General features: G+C 39.7%; 1 protein-coding gene across 5 annotated transcripts in view; it reads left to right on the top strand.

The window, feature by feature from the left end:
• The window catches only part of DIP2C (disco interacting protein 2 homolog C), a 317,560-nt gene that overhangs the window by 258,122 nt on the left and 37,848 nt on the right, over positions 1–21,590 (top strand). For all 5 annotated transcript variants that reach the window (XM_082298372.1, XM_082298371.1, XM_082298369.1 and 2 more), the window contains 5 exons: positions 2,578–2,689; positions 2,778–2,887; positions 5,672–5,802; positions 14,433–14,601; positions 15,538–15,708. In XM_082298372.1, coding sequence (XP_082154498.1) covers positions 2,578–2,689; positions 2,778–2,887; positions 5,672–5,802; positions 14,433–14,601; positions 15,538–15,708 — 693 coding nt within the window. The remainder of the gene's footprint in view (positions 1–2,577; positions 2,690–2,777; positions 2,888–5,671; positions 5,803–14,432; positions 14,602–15,537; positions 15,709–21,590) is intronic.

Genomic DNA, 21,590 nt, shown 5'->3' with positions numbered 1-21,590 from the left:
AACTTGAGTAACTTGAGTGGTGGTTGGGTTGAAGAGTTGTATTCCTTCCAAGGACTCAGGACTTCAGTGTGTTGCAAAATCAACACTGCTTGACAACACACAACCTGCTAACTTGAGCTGTCACATTTTGCCCCAGTTACATGACTCCTTTCAAAAAATATATTTAAAGTGCATTGTTATATTTATCTACATGCTAAAAGGGGTAGGATTCCTCACAGGCAGCACCACGCTGACTGTTGAGAAAAACCTCAGTGGGAAGTTTATCCTAACCTGATGGCATGCTCACCTGAACATCCAATTGTTCTGCATTTAAAACAGTTTCAAAGTTCTGTTGTGAAGATGTTGGTCGGTATTTCATTTCATCTAGGAAGGTGTTACTCAGACTTTTTCATTCAGTGCTTTCTTTTAGTATTTTAGCTTTATCTAACAATGTTTAGCCTTTGTTGCGCATAAATAACTGCAATGTGCTTGTTACTGAGGGAAATAAAAATAGTTGAAATTAGATAGCCCTTTACATCTGGCAGTTTCTAATATATTGACTGGAATTCTGAAGAAACAAACGTGTTTTTACCATCATTACTTTTCAATTAACAAGTAATAGAGATAGTTGTATTTTTTGGCTTTCCTTATGGCATCAGATGCCACAAAGTATCAGAAGAGGTATGAGAAATTGTCCTGTTATTTTCAAGATTCTCATTATTTAATATTTTGGCACTCGGTGTTTTTAAACATCAATTGTTAACATATAGAAGTGATGTAAAATGTGTTTCTTTTTCCCTTGATATTTAATAGCTAAACTAGATCTATTTGATTTCATGATAAAACCCTGATAGATGTAAGCTGACTTGTATTCATTGTCCCTTCAATAGACTAACTTTAAATAAAATGTTGACATTTATTAGGCATATTAATGCCAGTTTTACTTATAAACCTCTCAGCTCTGTTTTACATAAGAACTTCTTTCACTTTTGAGATTAATGGCCTTGTAGAAAATAAAATATTGCTGCTGTTCTTTCATTGCCAATGCAGTCACACAAATTTCCTGATGTGATGGGGTCAATGCCTGCTCTAACATGTTGTACGTCTTCACTGCACATTTTGAAGTCAGTCAGAATGACTTCTGAGTAAAATTTGGCCTACATAATTGTGTTTTTGTGACGACCTAGTAGTTGTAAGGTATAACTGAACTGAGCCCCATCTTGAGCAATTGCTAACCTGTACCTAAAATATGTTATTTTTCCTTCCCACAATCCCTATGTGTTTACCTCTGATGTGCAATTCTCTGGGCATGGATATTCTGTGTTTTAATGAACCTTCCAGATTATGTAGTTCCTGAGAAAGCTTCTAACCACCAACTCCTGAAATACCTTTTGTTTTATGGCTTAGTGTCCCAAATCAAGATTTGCATAGATTAAAATGTAAGAATTAATTTGCCTTGCCATGACAGTGAAAATGATTGGATTGAGGGGTGCTGCAGTGGCTTTGTTTGTATCCACTTTTGCCTTGAAATATTTAGATTGTTTATATACAAGGAAGTAATGGGATTAGAGTGTCAAGAGATTAGAGTTTGGTTCAGTGATGTTTGTCCAAATTTCCAAATTTCTGGTGTTGTATAAAGTTGACTTCCATGAGATTATTGTCAAGAGAAGCTGTTCTCTTCTAGCTCAGTGGTAACATTTAGTGTACATATGATTACTGATTTCATTAGGTTAAACACTGGAAATTTAGTGTGCAATGAAATGTTTCATTTTCCTTAAAGAAAAAAAATACTCTTAGCAGCATTTGCACAGATTTGGGTAAAAGAAGAAGAATGTTGCCTTTTCAGTTTTTCCTGTGTTTTATCTTCAGTGATTTCAGTGTTCATATTCATGTTTGTCTGAATTCCTTAAGGATATTAATTTTTTTAATCAGTAAGAAATATTCTTATGGTTGATACCTATGAACTTTTCAAAATAGCAAATCTAAAAGGAGAATTCAGCATGTATCATCTAAAATTTGGTGAAGATGGTATTTGCAGCAAGCTCACCATTTCATTTCTTAATGCCACTTGCACAATTTCTGTTCTAGAGCTACTGTTGCCAATATAAGAAGAGTTCACAGTGGTTTATCACTAGCACAGGAACTGGAAATACATGGCTAACGTAACACTGACTTAAGATAGTAAAATTATTCATTAAAACGTCAGACTAGGTTTTGGTTTATCTGAAAATATTGTTTGTAAACCAAGATATATTATCATCATATAGGAAATGTTTTGGACAGTCTTCTTTACTGACACTTTGGGGTGAGAGATGATACAATGAGTTGGAAAGGTCATGTTCTCACTATTAAGGTGCCTGTAATTTCATTACAATGCTCTTCTCAAAGTGCAGTTTTCATGTAAGTTGTAAAGCTCACATGACTTTGTCTGCTTCATGAGCTGCATTTTTTGAGCAGCTTCCCACCTGCTGATCAGAAAACATAAAATTGATACACCTGTGTCCTGTTCTGGCAGAAAATAAGTCACAGTCTTGCCCATTTTCATAGGAGAGTTAATTAGTATCCCATCATGTTTTTATTTATTTCTGGATTTTCTAGGTGAGCCGCTCTGCCTGCTTAATGACTACGCAATTAATATGTAAATTGCTACGGTCGCGGGAGGCGGCGGCAGCAGTGGATATCAGGACATGGCCTCCAGTCCTAGATACAGGTGGGTGCTGGGCTTAGGGGACCTCTGACTCTTTTGTCACCGTGTTTGTCAGTGACATACACACATTTTCTGTCTCTGTCTCCACCAGACGATTTGCCAAAGAAGCGGCCTGCACAGATCTACAAACCTTCTAACCCTGAAACGCTTGCTTACCTTGACTTCAGTGTCTCCACCACTGGCATGCTGGCAGGGGTAAAGGTAGGGACTTGTGTTAAAGCTGCCCTTCTTGCTGTCCTGCCTGGCTGGCAGGTGGTTGCTCCTCATTTGTGACTCCTTGTGATCTTTGGAACTAGGAATTGAAGCGCTTCCTCCCTTGCAGTCATTGTTTGATTCCATTGACATTAAATTATTTCTTCTCTACTTGCTACAGGACTGTGTGTGGTGGGTTTAGCCCATCTCCTCCTCCTCAGACTAAAAATTTCATTCCATTACTCCTGTGCATAGACCACTAGTTTGTCTGCCCGAAGCATTTTTCAACTTAGGCATCTGTTATTTCCGATCTGTGAAGGAAATGAGACTGTCATCGTTTTCCTGCTTGTTCCAGTGCCCATTCATTGCTCCCTTCTTGTTGCAACTCAGCTACTAGCCATTGGTTTTCAATATTCTCTTCTTCATGCAATTGAGGGACATGATGATTTCTCTGGTATATTCACCTAGTACAGTACTAGAGTAAGCTGCAAAAATTCATTGATAGATTCGTTTGATAAGGTCAGGCATTTGAGCTCTTGAAATCTATTCTGCCATTTTCTCGAACCCTCTAGCCACAATTCATCAAATCTGTTTTACCTACCTGCTGATTTATGTATCATCTCACTATTGGTTTCACCAAGACAAAGTAAAATCACTCTGTTATTCCTACTTGTTACCTCCTTACTCCTATTTGTTGCATATCCAAGGATTATGATTACTTTAGCAATCTCTGGTGATGTATCACACTCAGAGCCTATGTTGAATTCCTCATACTCTTTGGTGTTATCCATCTCTTTGCAGAAACTGTCAGCATACTTTATAAACAAAGTAAACACCATTTTCCCCATTTTCAGGTGAAGAATTTGAAGCACAGGGCTGGTGAAGTGACCAGCTTGAGGCTGACTGATGGTTAAATGGTTGACCTTGCTGATGGTCACATATTGGACACTCCTGCAACATTCATTCCATCTAACTTTGAATAGTACAATGCCTACAGATGTGGAGTGGTCATTGGGCTCCTCACCAGCCAACACAGAGAAGTGGGACTTTTGGGTGTAATTTATCTGATTTATCTAAAACATCTGTTTTTTTAAAGGAGCGAATGTCACATAAGTCTTCATTTCTTCTAGAGGCCTCAAATGATTGTTTCAGATGCAGTCATCTGTATTAAATCAGGTCTAAATTATACTTTATCAGACTTGCAGAAATGACTACTAACTATGCAAAGTGAGTATCTGGGAATCTTCAAAGATAGTCAAAGGCAGGACAAGTCGATGAGTCTTTCTTAGTGTGGCTAGAGGGAAATACAGATAAATCTATCAAGGAATTCTTGATTAGCTTCTAATATCTGGGTCACAGAGCCTGCAGGTCACTGACTCAGCAGGTTTATGTAAACAGTTACCATCCACGACATCATCACTAGTGATTAATTAATTATAAAAGGATCAAAAGAGGCCACAAGGCTTATAATTCATAATGCGGTGGTACTAAATTAAAAGAAATGGCTAAATAACTCCTGTGCCTCCTGAAAAGTTGGTAAATGTTTTGTAATCACTTTGAAAGTAGTAGATTCCACTTGTGTCACTCTCAACATTTTCAACAGCTTGCACACAATTTTTATGGTGTAAAAATTCACAGAATAATTATGATTATCAGTTCCGTATCAATAGAGTTCGGTTTAATCCTGGGTGAAAAAGTGGTGTTGATTCAGCTTGAGTAGAATTAATCTGCAGACTGCAAATGATCACCATACAGACACCCATACTGAACTGGTCCTTTTGCATCACTTGGAACATATCCAGCCTCAGTTATGGCTGTCATTGGAATGGAGAAAAAGTCACTTCTGGAGCTTTATTCCCCTGTTTACTTTAAGATCAAATAAATTTTACCTTCCAAGTGCCCATTTTCCTCCACTGACTCTCAGTGAGCAGTATATAAAGCAACCAGCTCCCTATGTGGCAGAGATCAAAGGTTTGGTAAGTTAAATCCTATTCAGGCTGTGTTTCTAACACTGGTGTCTTTCTTGTTACTAGTAGAGAGGACAAACATTAAAAGATATTTTCCTGTTCTGTTGTCATTAGAACTTATAAGTCAGGATGGGTGAGTGTGGAAAGCATCCTAATACTAGGAAAAAAAATCGAAATAATTTCCTTTGGATCAGGTTTTTTATTTCTACTTTCTGCTTGTTTTATCTTTGAGAGCTTTCTTACCAAAATTTTAGGAGTCTTTTTCTCAACTAGGAGCTGGATAACATGCAGATATTTTACAGATATTTATTTACAGAAACTTTGCTAAGTTTATTGGGATTTTTAGGGCTGAATGATTAGGTCCTTAGTACTGTTTTGCTGGCAAAATTCCTTTCAATTTAAAAAGTTCATTGGCAGTTTTAATTATTTTGTTAAGAAATATGTACTTTAAAATATGGTAGTGATGATCAACAAAATGTTTAATTCAGTCATTAATTCCTTTATTCTTCCAGGAATTGTAGCATGTTATCATTAGCTTTGCATACAGCTTGGAGCACATCTTTAAACCACTCACAGCTTTCTTCCTAAATCACTTCAAACTTACCATTCATTGTCTCCTCTCCCCTTTCACAATTATGTGGATGCCCTCTTGAAGGAAAATTATGTTTTCTAAGATATAAATTACCTGTGTGCTTACACTGAATATAAAGTCAATATTTACTTGGTGGTTTTATCCTGTAATTGATGTAAGCACTTGGAACAGTCTGAGAGTGAGCTTTCCAATGACACAGTTGATCATTTTAATTGCTTTGCTGTTGTCTTTCAGATGTCTCATGCAGCCACTAGTGCCTTTTGTCGTTCTATTAAGCTGCAGTGTGAGCTTTATCCCTCCCGGGAAGTCGCGATCTGCTTGGACCCCTACTGTGGACTTGGGTTTGTCCTCTGGTGCCTCTGCAGGTGAGGCTTCTCCTCAGCCTTTTCTGAAACACGGTTTCCATTGCACTGTAGCACAACAGAACGGATGATGTGAGTGATGAAAGGATGGGAAGAACAGACAGTGCCTCTGGGACTGCCATAGGCAGTTGGAATTGCTGGAAGCTATATGGAACCTGCTGTATGGAGGATGTGGTTTGTTTGAGCGGGGCATGGCCGTAGGTATTTAGGCTTGGAAGTAGAGAGCATCAACACAGCTGCTCATTGACGTCCTGCCGCTTTACTGCTGTCTCTGCAGAGTCTGGCTTGTTTCATTTGATGAAATCAGTGCTTTACCAGTATTACCTTAAGGAAGGAGTTTCCTTGTGTCCTCTTTTTCATTCTCTTATCTGAAAGCAGGAGTAGATATCAGGGGACTTCCTCATTTGTGGGACTTTCAGGATATGGTTTTTGCAGACACAGAAGTGTGTTTTTTTTGCAGGTACTTTTATGGCAATAGCAAAGTTATCAGAGAACAAAATGTTTCTAGTGAAATGCGAATCAGCTTTTTTGGTTAATACATTTAGAAATAACAATTCTGTCTATCTCTATACTCCAGGGAAGCTACAGTTCAGCTACTGAAAGCAGGTCTATTGATTTTTTTTTTTTTTTTAAGTTGGCTGGGTTGATGCAGAGGCAAAGGAAAATAACTGTGGGAATGTTGATGGAGCCCATTTTGATGAAGGCATCTCAGAGTCACGGTAGTCTGACATCTTTGCACTCTCCACAGAAAATTCTTTGGTGTTAGCAGTTCTGCTATTTTTAGTTACTAAAATGAAGATAATCCACAGCATTAAAAATACTTTGGATAAACTTTGTACCAATTTACTAAATAGCTGAAGGAAGTATTATTTGATAACAGCTGCAACAACTTCTTTTCAGCAATTATTGTTACTTAAAAGTCGGCTATTGGCATGCTTTATTGCCCTTTTAAAATATTTGTTATTATATATTAAATAGGCCAAAGATTAACAGTATTATCTTATTCATTCTTGATCAGTTTCTTTTGATTTAAGTTATACTTGCCTAATAATATTTTGAGTTTTACACAGAGATTAGCGTTGCCTTTGTTTTGAAAAACTTTTTGGTTTTCAGCATTTCATTTACCCAACATAAAAGTAAAACTATTGAGGCTGCAGAAAAAAAACTTCAGAAATTTTGAGACTTTAATTAAATCACTCTGTTTTAAGTTTAATTTTTTTAATGTTGGTTTTTTTAAAGTCAGGTGACTATTTCTGATAAAGACTCGAGTGTTCCAGCATGAACTGATGTCAGCACTGTTAGGCCAGGGAAGGACTGTACAGCACCAGAGGAGAGCTCAGTTAAGGAATGTATCATTGTATAGGATAGTGCTGGAGCACACAGCATCCAAGAATAACTTCTATGCAACATCATGATAGAGCCATAAAACACAGATAAATGTTGACTAGTCTAAAACCCAAGTAATTTGTGGTGCCCGAGACTCTCCTGAATACAAATTTTTTTCTTCTTCTTCTAGAACCATTTTTCCAACAAGTATGCATTTGCTGCCCTTAGGTCCTTCCCAATACTGATAGTATTCAGCCTTTCAGAAGGAGAAGATTGTTTATGACTGGCAAGTGAATTAAGGCAGCAAGCCTCTGGGAAAAAGCAATCAGAGTCTGTGGTCATTTGTAGCTTATAGAAGGAATAGAAAATCTTATATACCATTCTCAAAAAAGAGGAAGGAAACAAGGGAGTTGAAGGAACTGAGATCAGGCCAGCAACACTCTAGTCTTGTGAACCATCACATCAATCTCTTCTTTGCCACAATTCCCTGTTCCTATTAAATCAGAAAAACTTCGGGCTGCTAGAATTGTGATTGTCACTTGGAGAAAGCTGGCATCAGATACAGCCTAATTAATTCCACTTACAAACCTAATTTCCATTTCATTACTATTTTAGAAATGAGTATTATTTGATGTCATAGGAAAAAAACGCATCCTGGAGTTTACAAGGCTCTTACTGCTCATAACTTAAAATTTTGTGACTTTGCATTTTACCCTTTGTGGTTCAGTATAACTGGATCCAGACAACATTTCAACCCAGATTTCTAACTCAGAGAATTCTATTCGAAACTTATGATTGTCTTGTCACCACTTCCATTAACTAAATTAATATTTCTAATGGCATATGGAAATGAAGTTAGGTCTTCAATTTTTTATAAGCTAGGGGCTTTTGAGAGTTAAATAGGAACCCTTTGTTTTAAGAGCCCAGCAGGAAGCAAGAGAAACCTCCTGTGCTGGGTGCAGTTAAAAGTACATTTAAATTCCTTTATTAACTAGACCAAAGGAGGCATTGACTAAGGAATTGAAAGAAAAACTAACCTTTTATCCCCATTGTAGGTGCTTAGACGTTGTGCTGGCCTGCTCCACTACGGTGCCCCAGAATGCCCCATTCTGTGAGGTCAAAGCTACTTAGGAAAGCTGCTGGAGCATGGAGCCAGCCCTTTGGTAAGTTTGGAATATATTGCATAGTTTTGCAAAGTTTTTTATTTTTAAAAAATTTATTATTTTATGGCCTAAAGGTTATAAAATAATAAAGAAAAGAAACCTTGCAAAGCAGAGCAATACATTAAAAAGAACTGTTCCCTCTAAACTGGCCTCATGCTCCAGCAGGGTTTCCTTGGAACCTTTATCACTGAACATCAAGTCCTGGGTGTGGCAGCAGACATCAGCCCCATGTGAGTTCACAACCCCCTAACTTCCTAATTTTAACGAGTTCTTATTAATGATTCAATAAAAGAATACATTATCTTTGCGTTTTTCTCTTTAATAATCTCATTTATTCATTCTGAGAAGGTGATCCTAGTATTCCGACTTGCATTGCATTACATTTTAAAATGTATTACATTCTTTAAAAGGAAAAAAAAAAGCCAAAGCCCTCAAATGTAAAAAAAAAAAAGAATTCTAAATCCCATTGTTCAGAAATGCTTCCTGAAATTAAGATGTCCCTGTCTTAATGATTGTCACTGTGGGGCAGAATAGAGCATTCTGCAGTTCATTAGTGAGGATTCACTTAATTGATAGTTGCTGAGTAATGCAATCGAGTAAGAATTTTCCTTCTACTTTAGCCCAGCTAAGCCAACTCAAATTGCAGTTCTACTTTTACTGCTGGAAGACAGAATTGTCCTTGCTCAAATTAAAATTAAGTACATTAATAATTTTAAATAAATTTTATATATATTCTCAGACACTGAACTTGTAATAGTGGAAGTCAGTGAGACTCAGACTGGACCAGAGGAACTGAATTTTCTGGTGCACAGTGGCCATGCAATAAATAACACGATTGCTGTGAAATGGTCCAGGGAAGGCTTTCCAGGGAAGGTGCTTTCTCCTATCCTGCTCCTGCTGCCTCTGTTCCATAGCATGAAGCCAAAATCCACAGTGGTACTGCCAGGTAGCTTCTGCTGCAAAAGTCTGCAAGGTTTCTTAGTAAACAGACAGGTGGAACTGTGCAAGAAGTGAGCAAGGGATTGCAACACCAACAGGAGAACTGCATTTTAGGAAGGTTTATTGTTTTAGGAATCACTAATTATTGTTAGGTTTTTTAGGCTAACTTGAAGATAACTGGCAGGCATGAGCATTTCCCCCAATTTCCAGCCCATGTGCAGCAAACTAAAGGCAAGACTGCATAAAGAAGCCTAAATCCCACATCAGAACTGGATAACCCTGGCATGGGAAGTGAAGGATATGAACATAAACATCTGTCATGTATTTTGCAAAGTGCATAATTGGCCCAGGAGGAGTGTGAAGGTGTTTTGTCTGCCCTCATACTGCTGTGTGCCAGTTTCCTGCAGAGTCTGTTGCCAGTGGCAATTTGTGGAAGAGGCAATTTGCTTTCCTTCCACGTTATAACAGTTCTGTTAAACCTCCCTCAAGTCTGGAAGGTTCAAGGGCAGCTGAAAGCCCTGAGTCACCTTGATATGTGAGTTCTGAGATGAGCTGGCAGACTTACTGTTATCACCTCTGGAGACATGCCCGTACATGGGGGAGTAAGTGGGGCAAGAGAGATGGTGATAACGAACCAGAATGATGCTAAAGGCTGAGCAGTGGCCTTTTGCTGTCTCTGGTACTGATGGGTTATCTGCTTACCATGTGCAGTCATGTTCTTAGAGTGCTGTGTGCCAGCCATCATCTCTGGACTCTGCAGGTGGTGGTTACTTTTTCTCCAAAAGTCCATTTTTTTAGTACATGGTGGGTCTCCAGAACTGAAGATTTAATTTTTGCCCAAGTCCTTTGAAGCCCAAGAGAGATATATGCCTAAGCACTGTCCTCTATAGCCTGTACTGTCCTCCCTACAAGCTCTGGTCCAGGTGGTTGTGAAGACTTTTGCCCTACCAAGCACCCAGTTCCCATACCTGTCCCTCAACACCAAATGCCAAATATCATCTGTAGAAATGCAGAAACCAAATGCATATGCTTGACAGGACTCAGCAGTACCCACCTGCCTCCTCCAGTTAAGTGGGAAAGCAGCTCATGTCACCTGGCAAGGACCCAGGGGTAAGGGCAGTGGTGGGTCAGTAACCTGCCAGAATGCAATTGCAAATTGCACTTGCCATTGTCAGCATTTATTGGCCTGCTGAAATTTTTGGAACTATAATAAAACCTCAGCTTTTTCTGCTAATCTGCCTCAGCACAATATGGGATAAAGCTCCAATTCAGTGGAACAGTTAAGTGCCAAGAGGTCCTTCCAGGAATCTCCATATGCTGCCAAAACAGCCTGCCAGCAGCAGAGCCAGTGTCGTGATCAGATGGTGCCGTCATACCAAAATGCATCCTGGTGCTTTTACCTGGAGGATTCATGTCCTTGGGCAGCCCTTGCTTAGTGCAGGCAGACAAGGCTCTTCACTTACTGCCACAATCCAAGGCTTTGTCCAGCACATGAATGCTTTTTTTCCCTGGATTGCTCTGCAGTTCCCTAAAGGAAGACAACATTTCTAAAAGGTGATCTCCCACCTCAGCCACCCTGGCATTTCCCTCTGAATCTGCATGCCAAAAGTCATTGTGACAAGGGATGCTCTGCACTGTGTCTGCTCCTGTTGTCAAGACTTGCATCAGGAGGTGGATACTTTTGTGATGCAGTTTTCTGCACCAATGGAAGAAACAATCTTGATACAATTCCTTCCCAGTATTTACATAACTAAGTCTTGCACCTAGTCCATGTATCATATATTGTTGCAATCTCAGAAAGGGGAATTTAGGTTCAACAGTTTATATTTAAACTCCCAAGTTTTCCCAATATCCCGTTGATCCCCCTGCTGCCGCAGTGTTCACCGTGATTTTCTTTGTTCCTGTATGAGAATAGCCAAGCTGACAGCTTAACCATCTTAACTATGATGTTTCAAGGTGAGATGGAACTGCCTCACCTTGTTCAGTGCCTCAGTTTCAGGATTAACTCTACCATACCTAGAATTAAATGGAGGCAGCATTGACAGAGCTTCCTATGGGTTTGGAACCATATCAAGCTTCATCCAGCATCTCCAAAGCAGCCTTGCACAACTGCAGTTTGTTCAAGCCCATGGTCCTCTGTGTGGTGTTTGGCATTCATGATAAGCAAATGGCCTCTAACATCTCACAGTGATTTGAAACCACCAGAATGGTAGAAATGCTTCAACCAGCTGTGCCAGGGTATTTTTTCCTCAGCTTCTCTTCACCAAAACACAGGTGATAGACAGCTTCTCAGGGGAGTATAAATCTGTGAATTTGCACAGATATGTAGCTATCAGGAGCATTTTGTGGCTTGGACTGAAACACAGATTCTGCGTAATGTTTCAGAGATTGATTCAGGGAGCTGAGCCAAGTTATGGTTGATGTCGTGGTGACCAGGTGCTGCATAAACCACTTCAGCTGTGGAACTGGCACAATCACCCCACAATTATGCCTTTGTAGTTCTTCTTGTAGCTCCACCAACTGCTCTAGCAAATCAGAGGATATGCATGGATTATTAAACCACAGTTCAGTAGGCAAAGCCTGTGTTGGGCATGAAGTTTCCAGGCATGGTATCAGCTGGCTGCAGGTTTGTGTATTGCAGACGAGAGCAGCACATGTGAGGCTTTCCACCACAGAAAGTTTCCTGCCTGCTAGATATTTCCTTCTGCTATGCAGTTTGATCCTGAACTCCATAGTATTTTTGAGGCATTAGAAAACTCAGAAAACATGCAATCAACATCTTATTTTGTTTCAGTCTAACTGGAGTAATTTTTTTAGTCTAAGCCTGATCATAAGAGTATTTGTACCCCTCAGTCTGAAGATGGGTTTTTTTGCATCCAAATCCTCATGCTTTGCTGCAGGACTGTTGGTGGGAGCAAACCCAAGTATCTTTCTTGTCCATAAGTTGGTCAAGAGAGGTAGACAGTTCGTCCCCACACATTAGTGTTGCTGAGGGGGAAAACCTTTGTCTTTGGTGTAAATTCTGCTATTCTAAATGATTTTCTGGTAAAATACATTTGGAATCAATTTTTTGTTTTCCTACCAAAGCAATGCAGCTTTCTTTTCCCATTTTACTGTGGAGTTTGTGGGAACACTTTTCAGTACAGGGATAAAGTTTGTTCTTTTGATTTGGTTTTGATTTTGGTATGTCTGCCCAGTTGAATAAGTGATACTTAAGGGATCTTAATGTGGTTTCTCTGACATTTGACACCCTGGCATCATGTTTCCTGAGGTATTTATTGTCCAGATAATTTTTTTCCCCTGATACTGGTTGCATCAACTAGAGAATTTCAGGGGCAGGAGGAAGGGTTTGAGAGTGAATCTCTGTATACCATATTTGTACAGATTGGAGCCCATCCCAGGCTTTTACATGAGTGGTTACAGCTTCCTGTTTGTAAGAATTATGTATTTACCAGACAGATTGCACACCTTGATTCTTTGTGAAGCCCTAAGGTAAAAGGTCTGTTGGTCTTACTTCTCTGAAAAACTTAATAGAATTGGCTAAGAAAGAAAAAGTGAGGTATTATTTATACTAAAAACTGGTACTACTCCCTGACTGGTGTGATCTTTCACTTGAGCTCAGGGCATTCCCCTTTCAGGCTTGGGTAACATTGCCAAGATCTCTTTTCACATGTTTATGCAGCACATGCTCAAGGTTCAGTGATACTTTGATTCCATAAAAGTGTAATGGTTCATTTGCCTGCCCCATGCTGTGGTCATCGTGTCAGCCCCATCCCAGAGCACATCTCTCCATGGAAGCCACTGGTCATGAATCACCCAGAGTGGCATAAATGGGGACAAGCAGTCAAAGATAAAATTTCTCCTCTATGATAAATGAAATTGTTTGAACTGTAGTTCATACATATTCCATGACATCATCAGGCTCCTACTCCAGTGGAGACCTAAACAATGTGCATTATTAACTGCTGTTGTGGCTGGACTTGTACACCTTTTTTTGCCTTTATCGTACCAAGTAAAGACATCCAGGTCACACAAACCTTGCTCTACATGGCACAGCTTTTGAAAGCACTCTCATCTGGGTTTGGGGGAGTGGGGGCACTCACTAACCGAGGAGGGAACCTGTGTGAGTGTGTGCAGCCCATCTGCAAGAATTGCAAAGGTGTCCTGATGTCCAGTGTTAGAGAGATGCTCATTTTCCTGAAAATAAAGTTCCATTTCATGTCTTACCTCAGACACTTGGATTTGAAAACATCGACTTTATTTTACCAAGCTGGGATTTCAATTTTCAAGTCACAAATGAAATTCTTTTGTGCATGATAAATCTCAGGGGCTTTTATGGTCCTTTCTCAGAACTTCTATGATTTGGAGGCTTTACGCTGTCACCATTCGAATTGGAAATATCTACAGATCACAAATTGAGATGTGAGGGGACTATAAAATTGATGGTAAATCTGCCTGAGTGAGATGAGTGAACAACACAGAACCCATGGGAAATAAACTGATCAAACTGGGAATATTTTTCCCTTGGGGAAAATCTTAGATACCAGAGAAATTAGCTCTGACATAATTGTTTCCATCAGGGCCCTGATAAGTGTATTTTAGCAGTATTTTTGCTCAGTGAGTATCCAGTATACAAGAGATGTAGTATATTTAAGTTTCAAAAGTTCATGAAACTTTCACAGAAGAAATTTAAAGCTGCAAGGGTTGTTGAACTGGGGCCAAATTTACTCCCTTGAAAATTATTGCAAACCTCTTGCTTCCTTTAGCAGGAGACAGGTTTTTTCCATATTAAGCAATAAAGTACTTTTTTAGTCAAGGTCTCTTAAAATGCTAATTACTCAATCCAAAGTATTTGTCAGCAAGGCTTAATTTTTATTAATATTATTGTACTGCTTATTCACACCATTTATAACTGAGCTATTTTGCTCTCTTTGGTACAGTTCTAACAGCAAAGTCCACAGGAATTTTAAGTAAATTAGTAGTTTAGGAGCACATTCTGCCTGCAGTTCTCATGATTCATCATAGACTCTGAAAGTATGACAAAAAACCAGGGTTAAACATCATGTTATACTTCTGGAGCTGTGGAGCACTGTAAGGCTCCACATGGTTCATCCAGTGCTGTGATAAACTGTCTATTCAAGCTCCCCATGGCTTGTCTATGGACACTGGTGTTTAGTGTGTGTTAATGAATCTTGTGTCTTGCAGCGTTTATTCAGGACACCAGTCTATTCTGATTCCTCCCTCAGAACTGGAGACCAATCCCGCCCTGTGGCTTCTTGCCGTGAGTCAGTACAAAGTGAGAGACACTTTTTGCTCCTATTCAGTCATGGAGCTCTGTACTAAGGGACTCGGGTCGCAAACAGAGTCACTGAAGGTGAGTGGTTCTGCTGTCCTGCACGCCCTGCCACCTGTATGGTGGGGTTTGGGAGCCTTGAACACTCTGCTGACTGTCTGCTGTGAGGAGAAAATCATCAGAGGGCACAGGCAGCTTCCACAGAAGCCACGTTACTCCTTGCCAAAGGCTGTGTATCAATACCAGTCATTCTTCTGATCACAGGGCTGTTAAACATCAAGGAAAGGTTTTTATTTACCTAGGCTTTCTGATCTGTGTTGCAGCCTGTGTTGATAGGCAAGTGTTGGAAAACAGAGGTGTAAATGTCCAAGAGCCTCAAGGAGTGCTACATAGTGTAGTGTTTTTTGAGTGCCCTGGTTATATGAATTACTAGTTTGGTTTTCATCCCTGTAGTTAAATAATCACATGCTTGAAAGTACTGTGTTGTTTTAACTAGGTGGTCCTCATTGTATGGAGAGGAGGGTATATCTTCCTTTTTCCCCCAGAATTAAAAGCCAGGTAGCCAGCTAAATATCTGAAATCACCTGGAATTTCCTGTGTGCTACTGAAATAAATTGAATCTTGAGATACTGATATTTATGATGTCTCCAGCCTTTACCATTCTCGTTTAATAATTTCCTAATCAGTTTTTCCAAGTCTAGACATTGCTTCCTGTTTGCTGTTATTCACTGTCGTCTGAATTAATTTGGGGAAATAGCATCCCCTCCCTTCAGAATTAGCATGCCCATCATTTCCTATGTGCTAATGTTGAGATGACAAGCAAGTATGTGCATCTTCAGCTATTAGAGTGTCATCTGGCCATCCGGCCTCCAGGAAAGATGGAAACTGTACGGATACCTTAGCCTGTGTTCTGCTATTCCTCTTGACTCATATTACCTGCATAATACACTTAAGAACTACTGTTTTGCATTAAATCTGCCCATTAGTGGCCTTTGTTACATTTTGACTTCTTTCTAGGCAAGGGGACTGGACCTTTCACGTGTACGGACATGCGTAGTGGTGGCTGAAGAACGACCTCGAATAGCTCTTACTCAGTCATTTTCAAAGTTATTTAAAGACCTGGGTCTCCATCCACGGGCTGTCAGCACATCACTTGGCTGTAGAGTTAACCTGGCAATATGTTTGCAGGTAAGATTTTTCACTCCTTAAGCTCAAAGTTATTTTAAGGAAATGGTTTTCAGTAAGAAGCATTCATTGTATTGCCTTTGGCTGTTTGGTCGTAGGCATACTAAGCAAATGCATGTGGTACTTAATGTTCTTGCATACAAAGGTAGTAAATTTCTGTTACTTTGTCGACTATTCATCCCTCTCATGTTGCAATCATAGCATTTATTCTGCCCATGAATACAGTAATTCAGAAAGGCACCTGACAGTGACAGAATGTGTACTCTGTCCTCCAAAGCCAGTATGTAACCATGTCATGTAAACTACAGTTTCCAAGTGTTTACCTCAGTATGTTACCAAATGGATTCCTTCTGTTTGTGAAATACTCCCAACCATTACCTATTGAATTAGATAGATATTTTCTGCACACAAGGAAAATTATTGCGATATCTCTTCTGTTTTGATCCTCTAATGAGAAGAAAATTCCCAAGAATAATACAGGATGTAACATCCATTCACTAGGAATCTTTATTGAGTCATGATTTTAATGACTGATGGAGAACTGTAGCTATCCGGTCTGAATTTCTGAGTAGTGTCTAGTTTTTCAACCAGCGATAAATGCACCAAGAAAACAGTTTTAGGCTGATCTGGAATATATTATTTTCTCTTTGAGGACTTCATGTGATGGAAGTTAACTTGCTTTTTTTAAAGGTGTTCCATTTTTAATTAATTTTGCCTTATTTTTAGTTTAAATTTATCTGGCATTAGATCCAGCCTTTTTTATTTTATTACATTTTTCAAATCTAGAATAAGAATCTCATTTCTGTCATGCATCTAATACACATCTTAATTTTGATAAATAGATAAAAAACCTTAATACATGCTTTCCTGATCTCAGTCTCATTTTTATGACTCTTGATCTCCTTCTCTCCTTCCAAATCTGGTTCCAGAGTTTCACATATCCTGTAATAATACCATAGGTGTCCTACTCAGGTGTAATATGTTTTCTAATTTAATAACCTTTTAAATACTAAAAGAATCTTCTTCTGCATTGGCAGCTGCTCTGGCTGGGAAGTTCCATATCCATTTGTCATCTACCATGTCTCTAACCTCTTCAAAGTCACTGTGTCCTCAGTAGGACTTGCCTGTACTCTGAGTGGTCCATCCCACATTTCAAAGCTGGCAGTTACCCCTGGTTTACATGAAGGATTTCTCATGAAGGTCACATGGGTACCTGCTTCAGTGTGGAAGTCACAACAGATCTTGTCAGTGACAATGCAGATAAGAATCTGCTATTCCTTTTCTGATTGTAAATGTAAATATTTTTTATTTTATCAAAAAAATCTGACAAATACAGGTTATGTGTTCAGCACAGACCAGTGTGTCTGTGCCTGCTTTAGCCTCTTGCCCTTTTTAGTGTTACCAGGATATGAATACAAGGAGGTGTGCCACACCTCCAGTACTGCTTGCTTTCTCTCTGACTGCAGCAAAGCATCCCTATAGCCTAGGCTGTCTTTAATTATTACTGTCAAGCATAAGACACGGCAAAGCTGAGCAGGGTTAAAAGTCATTCTGTGGCCCAGAGGTAGAGTTGTTTGGTTCGCCATTCTGTAATTGCTACCACAAATATTCTCCAGGAATAAAGTTTTAGAAAGGAGGGGAAGGAGGTAAATGATGCCATACCTTCACTGGAAACAGTTCAGGGTGGGGCCTGTCAGCTCTCCCCTGCTGCTGTGGTGGAGCTGCTTCTGAAAGACAACTTTTCTGGCTTTTGGTAGATGCAGGGACCAGACTTGAAGGATGCTGTAGATTAGAAGGGAAAATTTTTAGCTGCAGAAGTTTGCTTGCCAGTATTGAAAATCTCTATTTCAGATGTGCACTGATCTCTGGACTGTTCATGCTGATTGTTTCACTTAGAAGTTTTTGGTTTTCTATTTTGGTTTGTGACTGAACAGTGTTGGGGGCACACCAGTGGCTGGGTTCCTGCTGAGCAGTCCTGCACAGCATCAGGGCTGTCCCCATTTCTCTCTGTGCCCCCTGAGCGACCACCCCACTGCCCTCCAGCAAGCAGGCTGGAGGAGAAAGAAGCTGGGAAGGGATACAGCCAGGAAAGCTGTCCCAAGCTGACCTGGGATGTCCCATACCACATACTGTCATGCTCAGCATTAAAGAAAAAGGGTGGCTGGTCTTCCAAAGTCACCATTTCTCAGAGACTGGCTGGGCATCATTCTGCTCAAGGGGGGTGATGAGTGATTGCTTTTGCATCACTTGGGTTTCTCTCTTTCCTTCACTCTTTAAACTGTCTTCATCTTGACCTGGGGGTTTTCTCACTTTTGCTCTTCCTGTGCTTTCCCTTTTCCACAGGGAGCTGGGTGGGTACTGAGCTGCTGACTAGGTCAACCCACTGCAAACATGTAGGAAAGCTGACTACACATAGAGAAACTGGAAGTCCTAATCAGCAAGGAGTTAGACTGGATTATGGCTTGACTATGTACATCTGCCTTTTGATTGTGTTAACTCCTTAGCTGAAGGTTGCTTCTTAGATGGTTCTTTACAGAAATTCTTGAGTTGTTGAATCAAACTGTAAAAGTGGGTAAATCTCTGAAGGGATGTTATTAATGATAGTGCCTATGGATTTAGGAACAGCACGGAATGTGAGCCTTGAGTGAGATGGTTAAACAGCTGGGCTGATTGTACAGTTTACTGTCAGGCTTCTTGAGTTCTACTAAGATGTGGCATCTCAGTCCATAGGACAAACTAAAAGACAAACACTGTCTAAAGAGTAGTGTGGCTGGAATGGAGAAAAGCCATTTCAGGACAGGCTATTTGTAGTAACATTATCCTCCCAAGCAGAATTGTTTTTGAAGCATTTGAGCTGAGCCTTGTTTGGCAAGTTTTAAAGGTGTTTGAAAAATCACTAAAGGTTTTACTTGCAAGCATCACCACAAAACATGTCATTTTGGTAGAGAATATAAAGATAGAGGCTTGCATGTTTTGAAGCATCTGGCAGTAGGCATTGCCAGGGACTGGATACTGAATTAGATTGAATGCTCTTTCCAAACTGTCTAGAAGTTTATGGCTAGTGGTATTCCAGAATAGCTTGTGGGCTATTCTGTTTTCTCAGCTGAGGAACAAAATAAATTTTAATCCCCCATCAACAATATTCCTACAATTATTATTGTCCCAAATATGTTCCAGAAATGGGTTATGATTTCTGGATTCCTCACACTGCATAAAACTACTTCTCAAGATATTTGAGTCAATAGCATCTGCCTTTGCTTTTTTTCTTCCAAGTTATGTCATCTATGAGATCAGCACATGGTACCTGGAACACCATCTTCCACAGGGATAATGGTGATCCAGTCTGTTCTGCAGTGTTTCTAAAATATGTATCTACTAATCACCTTACTAAACATATCTCAGTATTCAGCTACTGACCCATACCAGCAAAAAAAGCCTATCCAGGTTTCTTCTCTAAGGGGTACCTCTAACACAACCCGGGTATTATCTTTGATACCTTCTTGATTTCCAATTTTGTAGACAAATCCAAGACTCAAATGTTTCAAGGGAAAGGTATACTGATTTTTCCAGAAAGCTTTTACAGTTCACCCCTCAAAAAGGAAGAGGAGGAGGGTGTGTATGTACATTTATGTGTGTTTGTATGTCTGTGTATAGCAGAATTTAACATTTTATTAAAGATTACCTTAAAAAGGAAATCATTGTGATAATCCCTTTGGTACAAAAGAGTCTCAGTCTACCAAATTATCTTAATTTCCAGGTTGTGATCACTGACAGACTAATGTGTTGTCATTTGTATTCATTTCCTTTCAAACTGAGAGCAAATTTAGTATGCTTCCTTTGATGTAGTCACTTTGGACTAGATTTTTAGAGATGTGCCTTTGAAAATAAATAATTCCCTCCATCTTTAGGCACTTAAATACTATTAATATCTGACCTTTTATGGCTGTATAGTCAAAAATAATGGTCCAGGGATTAGTGAGATGAAAAGATTGCATCTAGCATATTTTAATTCTCATTAACTAGCATCTTAGCATTCTCAAGAGAGAGAGAAAAATAGATATGAAAAGTAGCCTGTTTCTTACAACAGCACAGATGGTTCTCTAGGATTTTAGCTAATTTCCATTTAAACACTTAGAATAAATATTTTCATTTTATTCAACCTGCTACTCAATTTCAGTTGAGGGAAAACTTCTAGAAGTTGTTAATTTTCCTTAGTTAACCCTGAAAATGTACTAACAAATCTGTCCAAGCGAAGGAGAGCTGGATTCATCTTGCTTCTTTTCTATCTCCTCTAACTGAGACTGCAAGGTTAAGTGAGTTATCCCATATCCATCAATAGTCAGTGGAATCACAGAAATACTTCAAGAGACATCTCAGGTACCCATCTGGGGATGGGATCCATCACCATCAGGAGATTCTTCCTACCTTATACTGCACATTTCTTCTTTGATGGCTGAAGTTACATGAAATGAACTCTTTCCTCACTGTCTGGCAAAGGAAACTTTGTTACTCAATTTAGGGCTTAAAGTCAGTATTTCTTTTTACTTAGTGATAGATCACACTCTCTGAGGATCTTCTATATTAAAAGTAATAAAGGGTAGGTCTGCAGAGCGTGCTGCAGGAGACTGTGCACTGTGTCAGAGGTATGATTCACTCTTAGCAATGTACTACAGCTCTGGGTGAGCTCCCTCAGATTCTGCTTTCCCACCTTTGCTGTGAGTCATGCCATGAAGTTCTTTTCACAGCTCCAGCCGCTGTGCTCGCGGAGGTGAGATCGCCAAGTGCACACCAAAAATTCCTTTTCTGAGCATCACTGGAGCAGAAGTAGACTCGGAGTAAACACTGAGGCCACATCCTTAGATAGTGAAAGAAAACCCAAAACCCCAGTTATATTTAAATTCTTAGGACTTCTAATAGCCTAGTTCCTGGTTTTTAACTCTGGGGAGGGAAGAAGGGAGAGCATGCAGCTTGGCCTTTGACTTGACTGGAAATTAGGTATGGACTGAGTCCTGGCACGTGGTCAGCCCTACAGCCGACTTTTTGGGGTGGGCCTTTAAGCAGTTGTGACCTGCAATGTTTTCCCAGAGAATAAAAGCCTGCCATATTGCTGAGATTTGCTCAGACCAGGGATGGTTCACCATTGGCAGCCTGTGCATGGGCAGGAGATTTATTTAGTCCAAGAGATGTGATTTATGATATAACCATTTTCAGACAGAAAATTCTGTGTGTCCCATTTTGTTTCCTTGAACACTACCAGGCATGTCCTAAGTAAATATCAGATACTCCAGAAGTTGTTTTTCCCTGTTACCAGCATAACAGATGCTCTCTATCCCTGTCTCTCAAAATAAATGTGCACAGACAAATTGAGTCAGTCATTCTGGTCTTGGCTTAGACTCTGCTTCTTTTGAAATACTTTTCAGAGTATTCCAGCTGCAACTGGCCACAGAAGGATGGTGCTGATAATTCCGCTGCTGTTTCTCAAGCCGTTCTGTAGTTAAAAGCCACATGAGACTCTGGTACTCTCAAAATCCTTTCTGGACCTGCAGTATAGTCACAGGCAATGAATTATATAACTACTGGATTTCAGTAATTCTCTTGCTTTCTTGCAGTTACACTGCAGTGTTCAGCCTGGATTATTAGTAATACTATTTTGGGGCACCAATGTAATAAGCAGATCCATCCTATTTTGTTAAAATGTTTCATCTTCCTTTGCAACCAAAATAAACCTGTCTTAAGGTGTTGCTGTGGCAGCTTCCTGCAGTCTTTAGCTCTGCTGGCATTCAGAAGTCTGGTGAGAGGAACGTGGGATGCCAGGGCTTTCAGAGCTGTTTGTTTTCACAAGTTGTAGGGCAAATCCCACAGCAGCCATCTGGTGTTAGATACTC

Source organism: Coloeus monedula, assembly GCF_965178545.1.
Source record: "Coloeus monedula genome assembly, chromosome: 1".
Lineage (NCBI taxonomy): Eukaryota > Metazoa > Chordata > Aves > Passeriformes > Corvidae > Coloeus > Coloeus monedula.
Note: the sequence above shows the minus strand (reverse complement) of the source record. Positions and strands in the feature narration are given on the sequence as shown.